The sequence below is a fragment of the Phyllopteryx taeniolatus genome, chromosome 16 (assembly GCF_024500385.1).
Source record: "Phyllopteryx taeniolatus isolate TA_2022b chromosome 16, UOR_Ptae_1.2, whole genome shotgun sequence".
Taxonomy (NCBI): Eukaryota; Metazoa; Chordata; class Actinopteri; order Syngnathiformes; family Syngnathidae; genus Phyllopteryx; species Phyllopteryx taeniolatus.
The window spans coordinates 4,464,356-4,483,419 of NC_084517.1; the positions used below are offsets into that span (position 1 = coordinate 4,464,356).

Genomic DNA, 19,064 nt, shown 5'->3' on the forward strand with positions numbered 1-19,064 from the left:
ACGCAGATGTAACGACATGACGTTCAAATATGTTACACTTTTGAACAAAATAAAAACAGTTTGTTATAGTTAGTTTTAGGGTTATGTATGGGGTTAATGTTAGGATTAGGTTACTGAGATTCATTTTAACGCCACCACGTATTTTCCGGTCCTGAAGCAGGAGGAGGAGGGCGTGTCCTACTGGGATACAGAAGCCAATCATATTGCAGAGGTGCGTGTCCTGCAGCCAGTAATATTGGAGCAGGGCGCTTCCTGCCGAGAACAGGAGTGAATTTCCTAATAACGCGTCAGAGCGAGACGCGTCAGCCAATCACAGGATATCCGGAAGTGAAGCACTTTCGTACCAATAAGAGCAGCATTAAATAGCATAAATAAAATGTATAAATCCAGAGGGTGGGTCAAGCATGATTGTTACATTTCCACAGCCTATCACCAAAAGCTCAAGGCTAGAAGTTTTGTTTTATTCCTGTTTGTTAGTTGTTAGACAAAACTGTGTAACTGTGGCCACATTGTTGTTACGATTTCCCTCACTGGGTCGTTATAACTGTAAAACCATATAAATGTTTAATTTATTTCATATAGTATACAGTACACAACAAACTGACATATAACTCGTTTTGATCTGGCCTGAATAGCGGGGGTCCACTACAAATGAATTATCACCTCATATAATTACATATACACAACTAATTGATGGATAACTACTTTTGAAATCAAAAGCCTATTAAAATTTTTTTTTTTTCGCTAGTATAACATTTCTTTTAAAATGGGGATTGGTAAGAAAAATATGCTCGCAATATCGCTGTCATTAAAAGTGTAGACAATTTGCAATTTTTATATTTTTCCAAGCAACATGAAGTTGACACACATGATTTGCTTTGGCGGGCCACATAAAATCATGTGGCGGGCCAGATCTGGCCCCCTGGCCACGAGTTTGACACCTGTGGTGTAATGCATCCCAAATATTGTTTTGTTTTCTTACCTAACACACATAAAAAGCGTACAAAAAGCACAACACTAAACAGTTTGCATAGTAGAAAAAGCGTAAAAGCAGTTTTAGTTAGTCGTTAACTCCACCAAACCTCCACAAACCACGTAAACTACGGTATGATTTGCCGTGTCATTTTGATACTGATTACAGCCACTTGGGAGCGTTCTTTTACAGTACCTTTGAATTGCTACGATTTGTGTTCGGCATTTTCGCCTCATTTGTTGGTGTTAAAGTGTAAAAGAAAGATTACACACAGTTAGAGCCTCGAATCATGTTGCATCTTTTATGATCAGACAACAATCAGGACATCAACCACAGTTCATCAGTGACTACGACTGTATTATCTCGAATGGTTTCAAATAGGTGTTGCATGTAGTAAAAAAGAAAGTGCAGTCTTTCACGCAATGTCGTGCTGCTGCTCCTTGTTGTCGTTGGAGGGGAACATAAGTCAGGGAAGCTCATTCATAATGCACTGGCCGCTCACGGTGCACGTGTAGCCGGCCATACAGCAGTGCTTCATGTCAAGGCAGCACACCGCCTGTGAGAACGAGAAATGATTGAGGAATCTGTATTAACATTAATATTTGTAATTATTTGATACAGTACATTTTTGAATACAAATGTTAAATTGGCAGCACGGTGATAGACTGGTTTCCATATCTGCCTCGCAGTTTTGAGGACTGCGGTTCAAATCCGGCCTCGCCTGTGTGGAGTTCGCATGTTCTCTCCGTGCCTGTGCTGGTTTCCTCAGGGTACTCCAGTTTCCTACTATGCATTAATTGAAGACTGTAAATTCCCCGTAGGTGTGAGTAAGAATGGTTGTTCGTCTCTATATTCCCTGAGATTAGCGAGCGACCAGTTCAGGGTATACCCCGCCTCTCGCCCAGAGTCAGCTGGGATAGGCTACAGCACGGCCGCAACCCGGGTGACGAAGAGCGGGATGGAAAATGGATGCATCTGAAATAGTGTAAAAGGTTTATACTAATATTTTTGTTATTTGGAATTATTTAATAAAATATATTTTCTGATCAAATGTTTAATTATATGTAAAATATTTTATGTTACTATTATTTAATTTTAGTTGTAGTTATTAAATAAAATATATTTAAAGAGATGTTTTTATTTGTAACTGATAAAATAGAATACATTTTTGAATAAAACTAAAATGTATCTACAAATTTATCTAGTACTATTTTTTATTAAAAAAATGTCAATTACATTTAAAATGTTTAATAATGTTATTATTTTATTTGTAAGTATTTAATAAAACAGAGCATTTTTAAATCAAAATGGAACATTATCACTTTTGTATCAGTTTCTTTTTTTTTACAATTTCTTTGATTTGTAACTATTTTACTGATATCTTTATTAAATAAATTACATTTATTTTATGAAATTATTTAACAAAACAACAATTGTCAAATAAAATGGTGAATATGTATTTTATTTTTACTTTACTAATTATTTTAATGACATAAATGAATAAAAAAATGAATGAAGAGACTTGAATTTGAGGCACTAATTGAATCCAACAGCACTGTTGATAATGTCAGCTAAATAACAAGAGTGGGCCAAATATGCACTTTGCCCACCTCTGGTTTGAACCCACTCTGATCAACAGGTAAAATTCATACGTTGGCAAGAGGGCAGCATCCCCAGTCCGTGGGCGAAATCTTGCAGCAGGTCTGTTCGTCTTTGCAGAGGCTCTCGTCGTCACACAGCACGAACCTCGGCTTCACGGCGGCGGCGAGGGTCTGCTGCGGGAGCGCGGAGGATGCGCTGGCCGGAAGTTTGAGATACCAAGGGACCGTCACGTCCTTTTTCAAACACTTGGCCTTCTGCTCATCGCAAGTGTAGTCCGTGGGGCAGCAGTGGTTGCCATCAGGACAGCACACGGCCTGTTAGGGAGGTAGTGATACTTCAGTCCAGCGCCCCGCGACCCTAACCAGGATAAGCCGTCTTGAAAATGGATGGATGGTCGTTTAGTGGTGGGGTACATAAAGAGCAATGCTAAAGAGACAGAGCAGTGATTGGTGATAACAGTATTGGCATTCCAGAAGGGAAGACAACGAAAACAAGGACTGGTTGAAACGCGAGTGTTAACGAAAATGGAGACGTCCGGAAAAAGTGGCATCTTCACCTGAGGCAGAGGGCAGCATCCCCACGCTCCTGTTTTGGTCTTACAGCAGGTGGAGCTGTCAGCACAAGTGTACTTGCTGTCGCACCTCACTTCCTTTTCCCGCAGCCTCGGAGCCGCGGCCTCTTTCTCCAACCAGGGCACCGAGCGCCATTCCAAATCGCAAGTCTGAGCGGCCAAGTTACATGTGTGACCTCGAGGGCAGCAGTGTTTCAAATCACTGCAGCAAACCGCCTGGGACCAGAATCCAGAAAGACAAAAAAAAAAAAAAAAAAAAAATCATCATCAGGCAAAAGCTTTTCAATGTGACATTTTCGGCCATTGGATTACTTCTGGTAGAGGGCAGCAGGACCAAGTGCCTTTTGCGGATTTACAGCATGTGGTGCCAGCTTTGCAATGGACTTTGTCATCACAGGCGATATTAGCTGGAAAAACAGCAGAATCATAAAACAAAAAAATTAAATAAGCAGCTAGTCACTACACGGGTACGCGTCATTCATTCATCTTCCGTTCCGTTTATCCTCACGCGGGTCGCGGGCGTGCTGGAGCCTATCCCAGCTATCTCCGGGCGAGAGGCGGGGTACATCCTGAACTGGTTGCCAGCCAATCGCAGGGCAGATAGAAACAAACAACCATTCGCACTCACTTTCACACCTACGGCCAATTGAGAGTCTTCAATCAACCGAGCACGCATGTTTTTGGGATGTGGGAGGAAACCCTCTTATATTTATGTTATGACCACAAAACATGCGTCCGCTGCTTATTATACTCCATAATAAGCATAAAATAACCTAACATAGCTGACTGTGGGTAAAGTTATTAGTTCAACACACAAACTTCCCCTCTCTGCAGGAGGAAGTGCGCAGGTTCTTAATCGCCCCCAAGCATCGTCAACGGTTTCTCTGCTCTGACGCAAGCCCTCATCGGAACGAGGAAGTCCTGGGGGAAAATAACTGACCTTGCTGGTTCTCCCAGTCAGCGGGAGGCTTGTCCCACATCGGCGTCGCCTTGCCATCCTCCTGGGAGACGCAGATGGAGCGTTGGACATCGCACTCGCTGCCCGCGGGGCAGCAGTGGACATTGTCTTCGCAGCATACGGCCTGTTTGGGCGGCCATTTATTGTTATTTGGCATTTTATGACATGAACGTTGATGGGACTTCCGCATCACAGTAAATTGAAATTGACCAGTGTAATTGAACTCCGTCGCCTACGACCAGAGTTTGAAGTGGAATAATGTTTTTACTATCCCATTGTCCCGTGTGTCACTGGGGAATTTTACAACTTCTGACATAACAACAGAGGCGGAACATCACCGACCGAAGTTGAGGTTCAACACCGAGACTCTCTGCCCACGGCCCTTTTTGTGTCGAAAGCTGCTGTTGCTGGCACTAAACCGTCTAAGCTGCCTTTTTGACCATCTCGCTGTCATGTCGCTCAACTCAACTTTATTTATAAAGCACTTTAATACAACCACAGCTGAAAAACAAAGTGCTGTACACAGATAAGAGTCAAACTTGAGGAAATGTGAGGGGAAAAAAAAACCCCACCTTAACAGATACTGGGTCTTAAGCCGAGTTGAAAGCCAGACAATATTTACCATCTCACCTTTTTGCATGTTAGTACCAGAAGCGGAACGCCGTCAACCGCAACAACAGTTTGAAGTTTAATTTCACTGGCCATGCTTCTTTTTGTGTTCAAAGCTGTTGTAACTGGCGCAAAAAGTCTTGCAGCAAGACACCCGGACATGCCGTCCCTACCCTAACCCTAAACCTAAATCCTGACCTAACCCTAATGTATTGGGTGGATTATAATTCATTGTTACAGTATACTTTATATCACTGCCAAAAATATATTCTGTAAATTGCAATACAGCAGTTCGGCATTTGCAAATTTTTGGGTGGAGAACAGACCATAAATTATTCACTGAAAAGCTCACCTATTTGCTGTTTTTGTGTAGGTCAAAGCAATACAATTATTAGTTTGGCGCCATTTTGTGGTATCTTAGTGCCAAGGAATGATGTTGAAGTGAATTGGGGAGCTTCATTTTGACAAAAGTAGTGCTTTTCCGCCATCTTGTGGCATCTTGTTGCCAAGGAACATTTGTTGAAGTAAGTTGAGGCGTGTCATTTTGACAAGTAGTGCTTTGCTGCCATCTTGTGGCATCTATAGGCAATTGTAAACCTTTCTAGAGGGAATATCAATTGCTCGTGGTTTCTCGCTATTCGCAGCAGGGCTCAGTCGCTATAACACTGTAATTGTACTTTAATTTTTATTCATTTTTTTTAAAAAATTGTACTTTAATTTGCTGCAGCATATTTAGAATACAGTGGTGCCTTGAGGTACAAGTTTAATTTGTTCCATGGCCACTCTAATAGATCTGAATTTCTACTTACTGCTGCTGTTTGTTTTTACTTTGTTGTTTGTTGGTCGGTTGGAGTGTTTGTGTGCGAATATTGCTGCTGTGGCCTTAATTTCCCTGATGGGATGAATAAAGCATGCATCAACTGTATCTCTTTATCCATTCCCATGCACAGCATGTGAATGAACAATGGAACTCTTTGCGATGTCATTTTAGGGAGGCAAATAATAACTGTATAACAGATAAGGCAAAAAGGGAGCGCCCCCCCCCCCCCCCCTCACAGATGGAATGAATGAATAGAAGCAATACACAACAACGTTTAGAAGATGTCCTTGAAAATGGCAGCAGTCCTTTTCTCACGCTTCTATTCTAAAAGTAGTAGTTTTATTTTCCTTTTTTAACATTTCATTCATAATGACTTTCAATAATCCATACATTTCTGTATGTATCCTCAATGTACAGTGCTCCACAAATTTATGAGACCATTGACACTATTGATCATGGGGACTCTTTCGATTCCAGCAAGCTTGACGTTTTACAATTTTAAACAGGAACAAGCAGTTTCTATGCAATTCACATTTTTAGATACAAATATGAGAAGTGAGAAATGTCTCAAGCATAACACTCAAACCAGAAAGGCACGGAAATAACGCATTTTGAAAAAGTATCACCATCAGTGCCCCATCAGAAAAGTCCCAATTTGCAATTTTAAAATGTATATGACATGAAAAAAAAGTGGCAATATTACCCCAAAAACTAAATTTAAAAGTCTTGACTTTTACAACAAATGTTGTCATTTCATGACAAAAAAAAAAAGGCATATTACGAGAAAAAAAATACATTGGCTTCTTTTGACTGAGAACGTGTTTTGGAGAGCATATTTGTGAGGTGACGCGGTATCACCTGGTCAGCGGGTCCACACTCGTAGCTGCTGGCAGTTCCGTGGTCTTCACATGTCCCTCCAAGTGGCTCCTCAACCAGAAGGAGCATGACACAGCAGAACACAGCCAGACTCTGCATCTGTAATAATAGTTCCTATTCACATTAGGCCTGGTAATAAATCAAATATAAGCAGGTTAGTGCAGCTCTCACCGTGACTGTGAAGTGTTTGTGAGTAGAGAAGAGAGTGTACAGTGTCAAAAGTGCTTCCTACAAAGTGTCGTTTTGGACACGCCCATTTACTGTAAAAGTCCAGTGGGGCCATTTTCATGCCGGTTCCTGTTTAAAAAAAAGAAATATTTCAATCAAAAGGCATAAAACAAGAATACAACACAGATTGTGTATAGTCATAAATCAAGAAGAATTCTGTATTCCCAAAAAATGAAAACATATATAAATGTACAAAAAAATAATTATTACATTCCTCAAATATGAAAATCCATGTTTCTTGTGTTTGAACTGTGTGACATTTGGAAAAGAAAATGCTATCCATCCATCCATTTTCTGTACAGCTTCTCCTCACTAGGGTCGCGGGCGTGCTGGAGCCTATCCCAGCTGAGTCTGGGCAAGAGGCAGGCTACACCCTGAACTGGTCGCCAGCCAATCGCAGAAATGCTATACAGTATAATATAAAATAAATAATTTTAAAAATCTGTAAAATAAATCCTTGTTTAAAAAAATGCTGCTAGATTTTAATTTTACATGTACATTGTTACGTTTATACGCTTAAAATACAAACACACAGCCAATGAAGTTGGGACATTGTGTAAAATGTAAAAAACAGAATACGACGAATTGCAAATCCTTCGCAACCTATAGTCAATTGAATACACTACAAAGACAAGATAGTTAATGTTCAACCTGATAAACGCTATTGTTTTTTGCAAATATTCACTCAGGGCATGTTTACCACTGTGTTCCATCACTCAAGAAGCGCATGGGAACTGAGGACACTAATTGTTGAAACTCTCGAGGTGGATTTCCCCCCCATTCTTGCTTAATGTACAACTTCAGTTGCTCAACAGTCTGGGGTCTCCGTTGTCATATTTTTCGCTTCCTAATGCGCCACCCATTTTCAATAGGAGACAGGTCTGGACTGCTGGTAGGCAAAGTGGGGACCCTCACCCTATCCTTGTTTATGAACAACTAATCCTTGCGGGGATGCTCCTTTTATACCCAATCATGCCACTCACCTGTTTCCAATTAACCCGTTCACCTGTGTTCCAAACGAGTATTTTTTTAAGGATTCCTCAGCTTTCCCAATCTTTTGTTGCCCCTGTCCCAGCCTTTTTTGGATTGCGTTGCAGGTATCAAATGCACAATGATAGAATTGTTGCAAACAAACAAACAAACAAAAACAAAAAACTATAACGGTCATCAGATTGAAACATTACATATGTTGTCTTTGTAGTGCATTTAGTTGAATGTAAGTCGAAAATGATTTGCAAATCATTGTACAGGTATTCTGTTTTTAGTTCCAACTTTATTGGAATTGGGGTTTGTACATAAATAGGACATTTAAATAAAGTGCTGCAGTTTCCTCTTTAAAATAAAGCTTGACATGCACTACAACATGCTCCAACTTTATACATTGATGGAGTAACATAACGGACATACAGACTACACTTTGTTTGTTATTCAATATTTTAAACAATTTCGTAGCATGACCCTTTTCTAATTTGTGTAATTCCTCCAATACCTCAGTTGAATACCTACATGTTCAAACTTTTCCCTTTAAAAGTTTCTTTTTTTTTTTTTTTTTTTGTTATTTTTATGTTTTTGTGCTCCAGCTTCAAAACGTCCCCATCTTCTTTTGAATGAGCTTGTTTACATGCTGCAGTTTGCAGTCCTCCCTCCACTCGGGGGCGACAGAGAAACAGGAACGTGTCGGATGGTGTCGTTTTAGCGCTGATGTATAAGTCACATGGATCGACCCACGCCCTGTTCACTGAGCAGAATGACAGCCCGTAAAATATACGGTACAGATCTGCGAAGTTTATGTTGACTGCTTTAATGAACGCTCCTCGCGAAATAGACTTTAGTAGGTCAAACACGATGGACGAGGACAGTTGACGTTAGGGGGCTCCTCTAAAAAAAAATAAAAAAAATAAAAATAAAAATGCTTTAGTGTCATTGTGTGAAGCTGTTTGGCGAAGGCGCGTCAGGGCTACAGTGAAAGTAACGGTGAGTACAAAACAGTGCGAATGCAAGCTTGCTAGCTGGCTAGCTTAAATCGCTCGTGTGTTACGCGAGCTTTTACATGCTAGCTCGCTATTACGAAATGTGGTTCAATAAAAAAAAAAAGGTTTATTTTGTTTATTCTATTGTTATGTTATAACGACTTCTATTATATATTTTACAAATAATTTTCTTGTTTAATGTGACAACGAGCTAGTCATGTCAGCACGAGGAGAGGAAAGGACACGGTGTACTCCACTTCAACAAAACGCCGTTATGCTCTCTTTGCGTTTGCACCTAAACTATTTCGTTCCATTTTTTTTTCCTTTCTAAAATTTAATTTTATCTAAATGACGCGACTGCACACTGAGTTTCATTTGACGCGTTTTGCTTTCTGTCATAATGGTTAAAGGAGAACATACATTTGACTTTTAGCACTGGGAACATATTCTGTTATTTAATCATATTAAATAGTTTTGCAAGAAATATATTTACTTGTATACTTTGTCAGCCCTAAAGCACATGCTTGCTTAAACAATTATTATTAATATGTGAAGTAAGGCTTGGCGGTATGGCGTTAAAATAAAATCTGGATTTCTTATTGTTTTTCCCCTTTGCTTATACAAAAAGCAAATGACAATGGCATTATTGGGAAAAAAAGGTTTTTGTTGTACCTCGGTAGATTTTCTTTAGTTCACCTGTCACCAAAAAATCTTCGAAACAGTTTACATTAATTTACACCAACTCCTACAGACATAATTTATTCTTCATTTTTTAAAGATTTACAGATAATGTGAAAGTGTTTACCCCTCTTGTAAAAAAAAATCCTTTTTGTCAAAATGTATAAACACAATCACTAATATTTTAAACAATTAAACATAAAATGTCTCCATCGATGCCTTGTCCATATGTTAGCCATCTCTCGCTCGTGGTCTTTTCAAAGTTTTGAAGTAGGAAAGCCACGAAAAATAGTCTCCTGAAAAATGACTTGAAATTAATCAATATTCGATTAATCGCCCAGCCTTAATTGTGACAACAGGTTAAGTGGTGAGCAACCCTTCCTGTGGCTGCATGACGACATTGGGCTTATGCACCGCATTGATAAGCTATCGCCAGACGCCCAATATTCAGCTCCACCTTGGCTAAATGCGCTTTTGTGTGTGGCTGACTCACGTTATGTTACAATAACATGCCTTAACAAATCAACAGATGAAGCTTTTAGTCCTCAAAAGCAAGGCTTTTCAAACAGGAACTCCTTACAGGGGGAAAAAAAATATAGATTTTCCAAGGACCTCCTCATAATTCTAACAGCAATTAAACACAACTACCATGTTGTTAACCTAATAGCATAGTTGCCCAAGTCATTTTTGAGCCGTATTTGAAAACAAGAAAAACATTTGACAAACTAGAAGAGTCCAGTTGCCTTGATTCATCGCTTGCAGATTACCATGAATTGGATGACTGACAATCTACATGGACATAAAGAAAAAATACAAATTTTAGCAAGCCCATTGTTATTATTATATTAAAAATTGTGACAGTAAGTAAAAATGACTAAAGCAATTATGTTATTAGGCTAATGATGTGTACCGCCAAATGCCAAAGGAATTAAAAATTTACCTATTTTTGAGATGAAAAAGTCATAATCTAATGAAAAGAGTCATATTTTTAGATTAAAAAAGTTTCAATGTTATGGCCATTAAAAAAAAAAATCAAGAAAGAAAAAGTCAATCTTTGTACAAACAAAATATACATTTTGTCAGGATAAGAGGGAATAAATTAGTATTTTTCCAAGATAGTCATAATGTTTAGATTATATTAAAGTCAGCTATTAGTAAATTATATAGCAGGGATATGAAACATATGGCCTGCAGGCCAAAACCGTTCCGCTAAGGGGTACAATCTGGCCCACAGAATGAATTTGACCCACGCCCGCTTCGCTTACATAACGAGCAGACCTGAAAATACGCAGTTGAACTTATGCTTGACGCGAAGGGGTCAGTAAACGCCTCCGTGGCGTTCACTGTTCTGTGTTTGGGGCGACAGGTGGGCACGATGGCGGAGCGGGCCACCGGTGGCGCCTCGGCCGCCATCTCTCCAGTGCAGCAGATGCTGGCCTCTGGCACTGGAGCCCTCCTCACGTCCGTTTTTGGTGAGAGATTTAAGTGAAGAAAATGTACAGTGGTGCCTTGACTTACGAGTGCCCCCATTCACAAGTTTCTTTGAGTTAAGAGTTATTGCTTGGTCTATTTTTTTTTTTATTTTGTGTTGCAAGCTGAAATTAGAGTTTACAGGGCCGCTGGACTGAAATAAAGAAACACGGAGAAACTAAGGTACTATAATGATGACCCTGCATGTGGGCAAGGAGAGCCACAGTTGCAATGCACTTTCACTCGTTTATCGAACACGACAAACAGTCAAACACACAAATACAAAAGGAGAACACACACAAGTAGCTGCTTTATATCACAACTCACATCCTCGCACTCACACAAACAAACCAGCCAACCAGACTCCAGCTCCTGTCATAACTCACTAGCCTTCAGCCCTTAAAGGCACACATCAAATACAATCCCAATTCCAATGAAGTTGGGACGTTGTGTTAAACATAAATAAAAACAGAATACAATGATTTGCAAATCATGTTCAACCTATATTTAATTGAATACACTACAAAGACAAGCTATTTAATGTTCAAACTGATAAACTTCATTGGTTTTAGCAAATAATCATGAACTTAAAATTGTATGGCTGCAACACGTTCCATGTTTACCACTGTGTTACATCACCTTTTCTTTTAACAACATTCAATAAACGTTTGGGAACCGAGGACACTAATTGTTGAAGCTTTGTAGGTGGAATTCTTTCCCATTCTTGCTTGATGTACAGCTTTAGCTGTTCAACAGTCCGGAGTCTCCGTTGTCGTATTTTACGCTTCATGATGCGGCAGACATTTTCAATGGGAGACAGGTCTGGACTGCAGGCAGGCCAGTCTAGTACCTGCACTCTTTTACTACGAAGCCACGCTGTTGTAACACGTGCAGAATGTGGTTTGACATTGTCTTGCTGAAATAAGCAGGGGGGTCCATGAAAAAGACATCGCTTGGATGGCAGCATATGTTTCTCCAAAACCTGTGTGTACCTTCCAGCATAATTGGTGCATTCACAGATGTGCAAGTTACCCAGGCCATTGGCACTAACACAGCCCCATACCATCACAGATGCTGGCTTTTGAATTTTACGTCCATAACAGTCCAGATGGTTCTTTTCCTCTTTGGCCCGGAGGACACGACGTCCACAATTTCCCCAAAACAAATTGAAAGGTGGACTCGTCGGACCACAGAACACTTTTCCACTTTGCATCAGTCCATCTTAGATGAGCTCGGGCTCAGAGAAGCCGGCAGCGTTTCTGGGTGTTGTTGATAAATGGCTTTTGCTTTGCATAGTAGAGTTTCGAGTTGCATTTACGGATGTAGCGCCGAACTGTATTTACTGACCTTGGTTTTCTGAAGTGTTCCTGAGCCCATGCAGTGATATCCTTTCCACATTGATGTCGGTTTTTGATGCAGTGCCGCCTGCGGGATCGAAGGTCACGGGCATTCAATGTTGGTTTTCGGCCTTGCCGCTTACATGCAGTGATTTCTCCAGATTCTCTGAACCTTTTGATGATGATATGGACCGTGGATGATGAAATCCCTAAATTCCTTGCAATTGTACGCTGAGGATCATTGTCCTTAAACTGTTTGACTATTCTCTCACGCACTTGTTCACAAAGAGGTGAACCTCGCCCCATCTTTGCTTGTGAATGACTGAGCAATTCAGGGAACTATATACCCAATCATGGCACCCACTTGTTCCCAATTAGCCCTGTGGGATGTTCCAAATAGGTGTTTGATGAGCATTCCTCAACTTTCGCAGTCTTTTTTGCCACCTGTCCCAGCTTTTTTGTAACGTGTTGCAGCCATAAAATTCCAAGTTAATGATTATTTGCCAATGATTATTTATCAGTTTGAACATTAAATATCTTGTCTTTGTAGTGTGTTCAATTAAATATAGCTTGAACATGATTTGCAAATCATTGTATTCTGTTTTTATTTGTTTAACACAACGTCCTAACTACAGTACCTAGAGAAACTACAATTTATAATACCAGTTTATTTTAATTCTCTTTCATTTCCTAACTAAAAACAAGTCGCAAATTTGTTTTGTTTTTGGGGGCCTGGAATTGATTGCATTTCAATTCATTTCAATAGGGAAAATTGATTTGGTATAGGAGTATAGTGTTCCCCTGCGAATCAAGCCCTACCACGAAAAGCAAAAATTTGCGGGCAATTGACGATAATTACCTTACGTTACCACAAGATGGCGGCCAAGCACATAAAACAGAGAGGATCATAAAGCCTCAACACAATGCTTTAGCCTCTACACAGTCATGAACCCATGCTACATTAATGACTAGTCAGTGGTATTATTAAACACAAACAAAGCCCCTCATCTCACTTCAACAGTGTTCCTTTGGACCAAAATGCCACAAGCTGGTGCCAAAGCAGTACTTCTATATTAGACGAGGGAAATATTAGACAAAAACAGCAAATAACAGTAGTCTGTAAATCACAAATATGTGAGTTATGCGCTTGGTCATGTAACGAATTAAACTCAAGTCAAGGTCCCACTGTCTGTATTTGTGTGACTGACGATTGGAGGGTTGTTGCTCATTCTTTTTACTGTTTGCAGTCACACCTCTGGATGTGGTGAAGATCAGGCTGCAGGCCCAGCAGAGCCCCCTCCATCAAGGTAGCTGCTTCTTCTTCTTCTTCTGTGGTGTCGATGTGGTCACCGTCACATAACCTGCTGTGTGGATGGCGTTCAATTAATATTTTAACCTCAAGACGCTCCTCTGCCTCTGCTTTTCTTTCCAAAGCTTTAACTAGCAATGCCGCTTCCTGGCCTGGTGTCACCCGCCCCTCCAAGTGTGAGTACGAGACCCTCGCCTGCCGCACGCTCACACACCCTTCTCAAACTTCTGTGTGTGTCTGAGGAAGTGTGAGGGCCACACTGAAAAATAAATAATGAAATCAAAGGGGGGGAAAGTTGTAAAGAGAGGAGAAAAATGTCATAAAGTTGGAAGGAAAAGCTCATCACAGTAAAAGGAAAAAAAATTTAGACTGTCACAACAAAAGTATTTTTCCTCATATTATTCCAACTATTCTTGTTCTACTTTTGAATTATAAAAGTACAATTCTATTCTCATAAATTACTACTTTAAAAAAAAAAAAAAATTCCTTTTGAAAAATGACACCTTGGTTCAAAGGAGTAACATTGTTACTCTTGAAAAATTACTTTATTCTTAAAAATATTACATTTCATCCTCAGAAAAAATACTTGATTCAGAAAAAAACTAATTTCATTGTTGAAAAATTATAACTTTATTCTTAAAAATAAAACATTTTACAAAAAAATACTTTATTCATATAAGTATGACATTTTATCCTCACCTTTTTCTTAAAAATATTACTTAATCCTCAAAAGATTCTTAAAAAAATATCCAATTTTATTGTTGAAACATTACGTTATTCTCCAAATATTCAAATTTTATTCCATGGAAAATGGAAATTTTATTCTAAAACTGTGTAATTTTCAGAGAACTATTTTTTTTAAACATTTTTTTTCCTCATAATTATAACTTTGTTCACGTAATCATTATTGTTAGCCTTGTGGAACTACAGCTTTTTTCTTGTAAAAATCTTTCTTGGAAACCAATTATTGTAACAGTACTGTTCACATTTATTCTTATTTGACTATGATTATTACTGTAAGTTGTAGTCATGACTAAAAATGTACTTTTTTCTGAAATATAATGAGTTAATACTCATGATAGTGCAACTTTTTTGCAAGATAAATTGCCTTTATTCTCATAAAATCAACTGTTGTAAAATTTACTTCATTTCCTATCACAACTTTTCTCAGGTTATGACTGATTGTAATTCTGACTTTATTGTCACTGTCCTAAAAAAATTAAAAAAATAATTAACATATCAACAGTAATTCTGATGATAATTCACCTTTATTCTCAAAGTCATTACTTTAATCTCGTAGTATTTTCTTCTCATTGTGGCCTTGCACCTCAATGCACCACGTGTGTGTGTGTGTGTCGTGTTTAAACAAATCTCCTCTTTGTTGGCATGTTAGCATCTGTGCGGTTGTTGCCTCATCAAGGTCACGTCAACTTCTGTAATGTGAAAAGCGTTCACTTTGATAGTCATTGACACCCTTCAGGCTATTTTCGTCATGTCCTGCCGAGGTCCAGGTCAAAGGCGTCCTGTGTCATAACACTCTTTCTCGCCCAGGGAAGTGCTTCCTGTATTGTAACGGGTTGATGGATCACATCTACGTGTGCCAGAATAGAAGCAGCTGCACCAGCTGGTACAAGCGACAAACTCATTTCAGCGGTACCTTGGTGAGTTAATAGGAAATGTGAATGCAGTGAACCCCCACTATTCATGGGGATAGGCACTGAGCCCTGCCGCGAATAGCGAAAAGCCGCCAAATAATTGTCATCCTCAAAAAGGACTTTGTAATTTGACCATAGATGCCACAAGATGGCGCAAAAGCACTTAATAAGGAGAGGATCATAAAGCATCGACACCATGCTTTACCATGTACACAATAATGAACCCGTGTTACATTAAAGGCTGTATTTTTTTTATTTTATTAAATTATTCAACACAAACCACCTTCACATGAGGCTCATCAACAGAATAAGATAGCATACTTGCTTAAATAACAAGGAAGCAAAAACAAATTGTAACGGCTAAATAGACTTTTATGGCTGTTCGGAGCTACATCAGGAGAAAAGCAAAAAAAAAAGTTCATTGTTTAGGCCTGATCACAAAAATAATTAGCTGAGATTTTCAGTGAATAAAAGAGGGTTTAAAAAAAAACAGCAAATACCGAACTGTGAATATGCGCGAGCCACTGTACAGTACTTAATAATTCAAGTGTTTGATTCACCCATCCTCTGTTTGTGCCTGTCGCAGGATGCTTTTGTAAAAATCTACCGCCATGAAGGGCTCAAGTCTCTGTGGAGTGGACTCCCACCCACACTGTCAGTAACCCACCCCACAGTACGACTAAAAGTGGTCTTAAAGTGATGTAAAAGGTCCCTCAATTGTGTGTGTGTGTGTGTGTGTGTGTAGCGCCATGGCCGTTCCCGCCACCGTCATCTACTTCACCTGCTACGACCAGCTGCGGGACTTCCTGCGCTTCAGCATGGGTTTCCACGGCAACCACATCCCGCTCCTGGCCGGGGGTATCGCCAGATGTAAGCCCACTAAAACACACACGCACATTGATCCATCGATTTTCCATACCGCTTATCCTCACTAGGGTCACGGGCGTGCTGGAGCCTTTCTCAGCTGACATATTAACAAACAACCATCCGCAGTCACATTCACACTTACGGGCAATTTAGAGTCTCCAATCAATGGGATGTGGGAGGAAACCCGAGTACCCGGGTGCAAAACATGCGCATGCAAAACATGCGCAGGGAGAACATGCAAACGCCACACGGGTGAGGCTGGATTTGAACCCGGGTCCTCAGAACTGTGAGGCGGATATGCTAACCAGTCGTCCACCGTGCCTCCTAATTCTTTACATTCTGTTAAAATGTTAGAAATTTATAATAGTATTGAGTTTTTAAAAAACACTCATAACCCTAACCCAAACATTTTGGGGGGAGGGGGATGTTGTAACATTTCTTTTCATTAATTTCAATGGAGAAATATGATTTGAGATCACTGAACCAATTAAACTTGCATGTCAAGGCACCACTGTATTTAACTTAAGTTCACTATATTTGCATATTATCTTTAAGAGCTATTTGTTTTTAAAAATTTCGACCGGATAACATTTTTATTGAATTTTTATGTGAAATACATTTTAATTGACTCGTAAAGTACAGTTTTTTTTGTCCTATAGTTAAAGGGTACATATTTTGTTAAACCCAACTTTTTCAATTCTATGGTGGTCTAAATAGCCAAAATATGGGACCTTTAATGGACAGCGTGAAGGGGGTAATATGTGTAAAAGAAGCTTAAATATCAGTGTGTGTGTGTGTGTGTGTTCCAGTGGGTGCCGTGACGGTCATCAGTCCTCTGGAGCTGATTCGGACCAAGATGCAGTCCCGCCGCCTCACGTACGGTGAGCTGCGCATTTGCATTGGCAGTGCCGTGGCCCAGGGGGGCCTGGTGTCACTGTGGCGCGGCTGGGGGCCCACCGTGCTCAGAGATGTGCCCTTCTCTGGTGAGAACCGCCACATTGTTTCCATCTTAAGCAGCTGAGGAATCAGGTCTGATATCATTAACTAGTCAGGTAATGTCTTTTTTTTTTGGCAAGTTTGTTGTCAAGAGGAAGCTGATGTTTCCTAAAAATGTCACAACAGCTGTCATGTTAGTCAGAAGCCCATCGTGCATCTGCTCTGTCCAATGTCTCCTCTTTCTTTCTGGATGTCCAGCCATTTATTGGTTCAACTACGAGCTGGTGAAAGCCCAACTATGTGGACGATCCCAAATGACCCAGGCCAACATCACCATCAGCTTCACCGCAGGCGCTGCCTCAGGAGCGGTATGGATTCTACACACGCACACATTCACCCTCCGCTTTGAATCTCCATTCGCTTGTGAACATTGTCATTTTACAGGGTAACTGTCGGGCTAAGTAGGGGCTCTCAACTTGACATTCAAATCCATTTGATCTGTAAGGGGTAAAATGACCTATCAATTTTCTAATAACTGTCAGTTCCATGACTGAAAATGTCATGGTGACATCTTGATTCCAAAAGGAGCACTCTCCTCCTTACTTTCTAGCTTTGGTGTGTACTAGACTTTACACTGATCTTATTGGCCTGATCCGTATCGGCCGATATTTAGCATTTAATGCTGATCGGCTTTAATGTCATAATTTGCCGATCCGATCAATGACGTCATTGATCGGCTGCGCGAAAGACATTTACTCCGCCTCGCCATCGTGCACAGTTGTCGCGTGTCTTATGACCGAGTACTGTACTGTAAATCCCTTTTTTTTTTTTTTTACGATCATTGGGCTTTATCTTGTCAACTCAAATGCGACCGGATACACTTGTTACCGTGGCGACATCTGTGTGTGTGTGCCTGTAAATATATCCCCATATTATGGTTCTTTCTTAATAATATCTAAATGCATGTCTTTGTCAACAAAATGCCAGATCGCCGCCATCTTGACGCTGCCCTTCGACGTGGTGAAGACTCGCAGACAGATCCAGCTGGGAGAGATGGACACGCTAGGAAGTGCGTTCACTGGTGCTGGGAATTTATGGTAAACGACGTCAAGTCGTCACTGTGGTTGTATTGATTTTCGTTGCTCGTACTCGTAGCCCCGTTAAAGAAGACAGCGTCCACGTGGCGCATCATGAGGGACATCTGGAGCGAGGTGGGCTATCGGGGGCTCTTTGCAGGTACGAATCGCTTCATTCCTTTTTCAAATGGCTGTGCAATGTGGCCATAAAGTGATCAGTAAAAAAAAAATATTTAATCGACATTTGTCTTCAATTTATCAGGTTTCATGCCCAGGGTGATCAAAGTGGCGCCGGCCTGTGCAATCATGATAAGCACCTACGAGTTCGGAAAAGCCTTCTTCCAGAAAGTCAACCGTGATCGTGAGCCTGTGGCGTCCTGACGGGACTTTGGGGAACTCCCGAGGAGCATTTTTTTATGTTCGCCATTTTGTCAAATCGGAGCAAGTTTATGATCAAACTGAGGCGGTGTTTTTTTTTTTTTTTTTAATAAGTGCAATTAAGGTTTTAGTAAAGAGTTCTGAACCCCATTCCACTAATTAGGATTACATCTTGTGTTTCTGGACAAGTCATTGTTTGAACTACTGTATCGACAACATCCGTGATTCATTTCAATAACTGTCACAAGGCTCGGGCTGTGACGCGATGCCTCATAACTCCATGATGAAAGACTGCATGGGCACAGATGCATGGACACTAATTAATTCATTGAGTGCTCCGCAGAAGCTGGGGGAAAAAAAACATTTTGGACTCAACATTTTGTATGCAAGACAAGAACTTACTCCCACATTTCAACTCATTATGCTGGTTAAATGCTTCTCTCTCTTGCTTCTCTCCATTTGCATATGTGGAGCAAAGCCATAGGATATCATAGGATCCTAGCAAGAAAATGGACTTCTGCTGTATATTATAACGCAAGCGCGAGACACCCTCACAGCTTATAAAAAAAGATTGCAATTTTCAAACATGCTAAGTCCTGGTGGTTGGTGTCAAATCCTTAAAATCTTTCAGAGGTTTGTTTAAGGAATATGTGACCTCTCTGTGTCATAAAGTATAATTATGTTGCTTTAAGATGGAATGTTTCCATCCTTCCATTTTCTCTGCTTATCTTCCTTCACTTGGGTCGCGGGC

At 40.2% G+C, this 19,064-nt stretch overlaps 2 protein-coding genes across 3 annotated transcripts; one reads left to right on the forward strand and one right to left on the reverse strand.

Annotated features, from left to right (window-relative positions):
• Positions 1 to 1,260: 1,260 nt before the first annotated feature.
• On the reverse strand, positions 1,261 to 6,720 carry LOC133465559 (progranulin-like). Its single transcript, XM_061748501.1, has 7 exons — positions 6,581 to 6,720; positions 6,392 to 6,508; positions 4,087 to 4,228; positions 3,459 to 3,553; positions 3,132 to 3,362; positions 2,626 to 2,889; positions 1,261 to 1,529 (listed from the first exon to the last, which is right to left on the reverse strand). Exons 2-7 carry the CDS (start codon positions 6,506 to 6,508, stop codon positions 1,440 to 1,442), a joined length of 939 nt encoding a protein of 312 aa, XP_061604485.1. The 5' UTR covers positions 6,581 to 6,720; the 3' UTR covers positions 1,261 to 1,439.
• Positions 6,721 to 8,376: 1,656 nt separating this feature from the next.
• On the forward strand, positions 8,377 to 19,004 carry slc25a39 (solute carrier family 25 member 39). Of its 2 annotated transcripts, XM_061748228.1 has the most exons (12): positions 8,378 to 8,611; positions 10,652 to 10,757; positions 13,340 to 13,399; positions 13,527 to 13,577; positions 14,953 to 15,062; positions 15,643 to 15,710; positions 15,802 to 15,926; positions 16,733 to 16,906; positions 17,118 to 17,227; positions 17,847 to 17,928; positions 18,015 to 18,095; positions 18,198 to 19,004. In XM_061748228.1, exons 2-12 carry the CDS (start codon positions 10,661 to 10,663, stop codon positions 18,314 to 18,316), a joined length of 1,077 nt encoding a protein of 358 aa, XP_061604212.1. In that variant the 5' UTR covers positions 8,378 to 8,611; positions 10,652 to 10,660; the 3' UTR covers positions 18,317 to 19,004. The 2 variants fall into 2 exon arrangements, with proteins under 2 accessions (XP_061604213.1, XP_061604212.1); XM_061748229.1 differs by lacking the exon at positions 13,527 to 13,577 and having other exon boundaries at positions 8,377 to 8,611.
• Positions 19,005 to 19,064: the final 60 nt, after the last annotated feature.

Bases quoted from the DNA above. Each gene is read 5' to 3' on its own strand.
- LOC133465559 (XM_061748501.1), bottom strand. From the start codon at position 6,508: ATGCAGAGTCTGGCTGTGTTCTGCTGTGTCATGCTCCTTCTGGTTGAG. The intron at 3,554-4,086 runs GTCAGTTATTTT...CTGTTTTTCCAG, and splicing joins TGACTGGGAGAACCAGCAAG to CTAATATCGCCTGTGATGAC. The intron at 1,530-2,625 runs GTATGAATTTTA...TCGTTCTCACAG, and splicing joins GATGCTGCCCTCTTGCCAAC to GCGGTGTGCTGCCTTGACAT.
- slc25a39 (XM_061748228.1), top strand. From the start codon at position 10,661: ATGGCGGAGCGGGCCACCGGTGGCGCCTCGGCCGCCATCTCTCCAGTG. The intron at 15,063-15,642 runs GTGAGTTAATAG...TGCCTGTCGCAG, and splicing joins CTCATTTCAGCGGTACCTTG to GATGCTTTTGTAAAAATCTA. The intron at 17,929-18,014 runs GTGCGTTCACTG...TCGTACTCGTAG, and splicing joins AGAGATGGACACGCTAGGAA to CCCCGTTAAAGAAGACAGCG.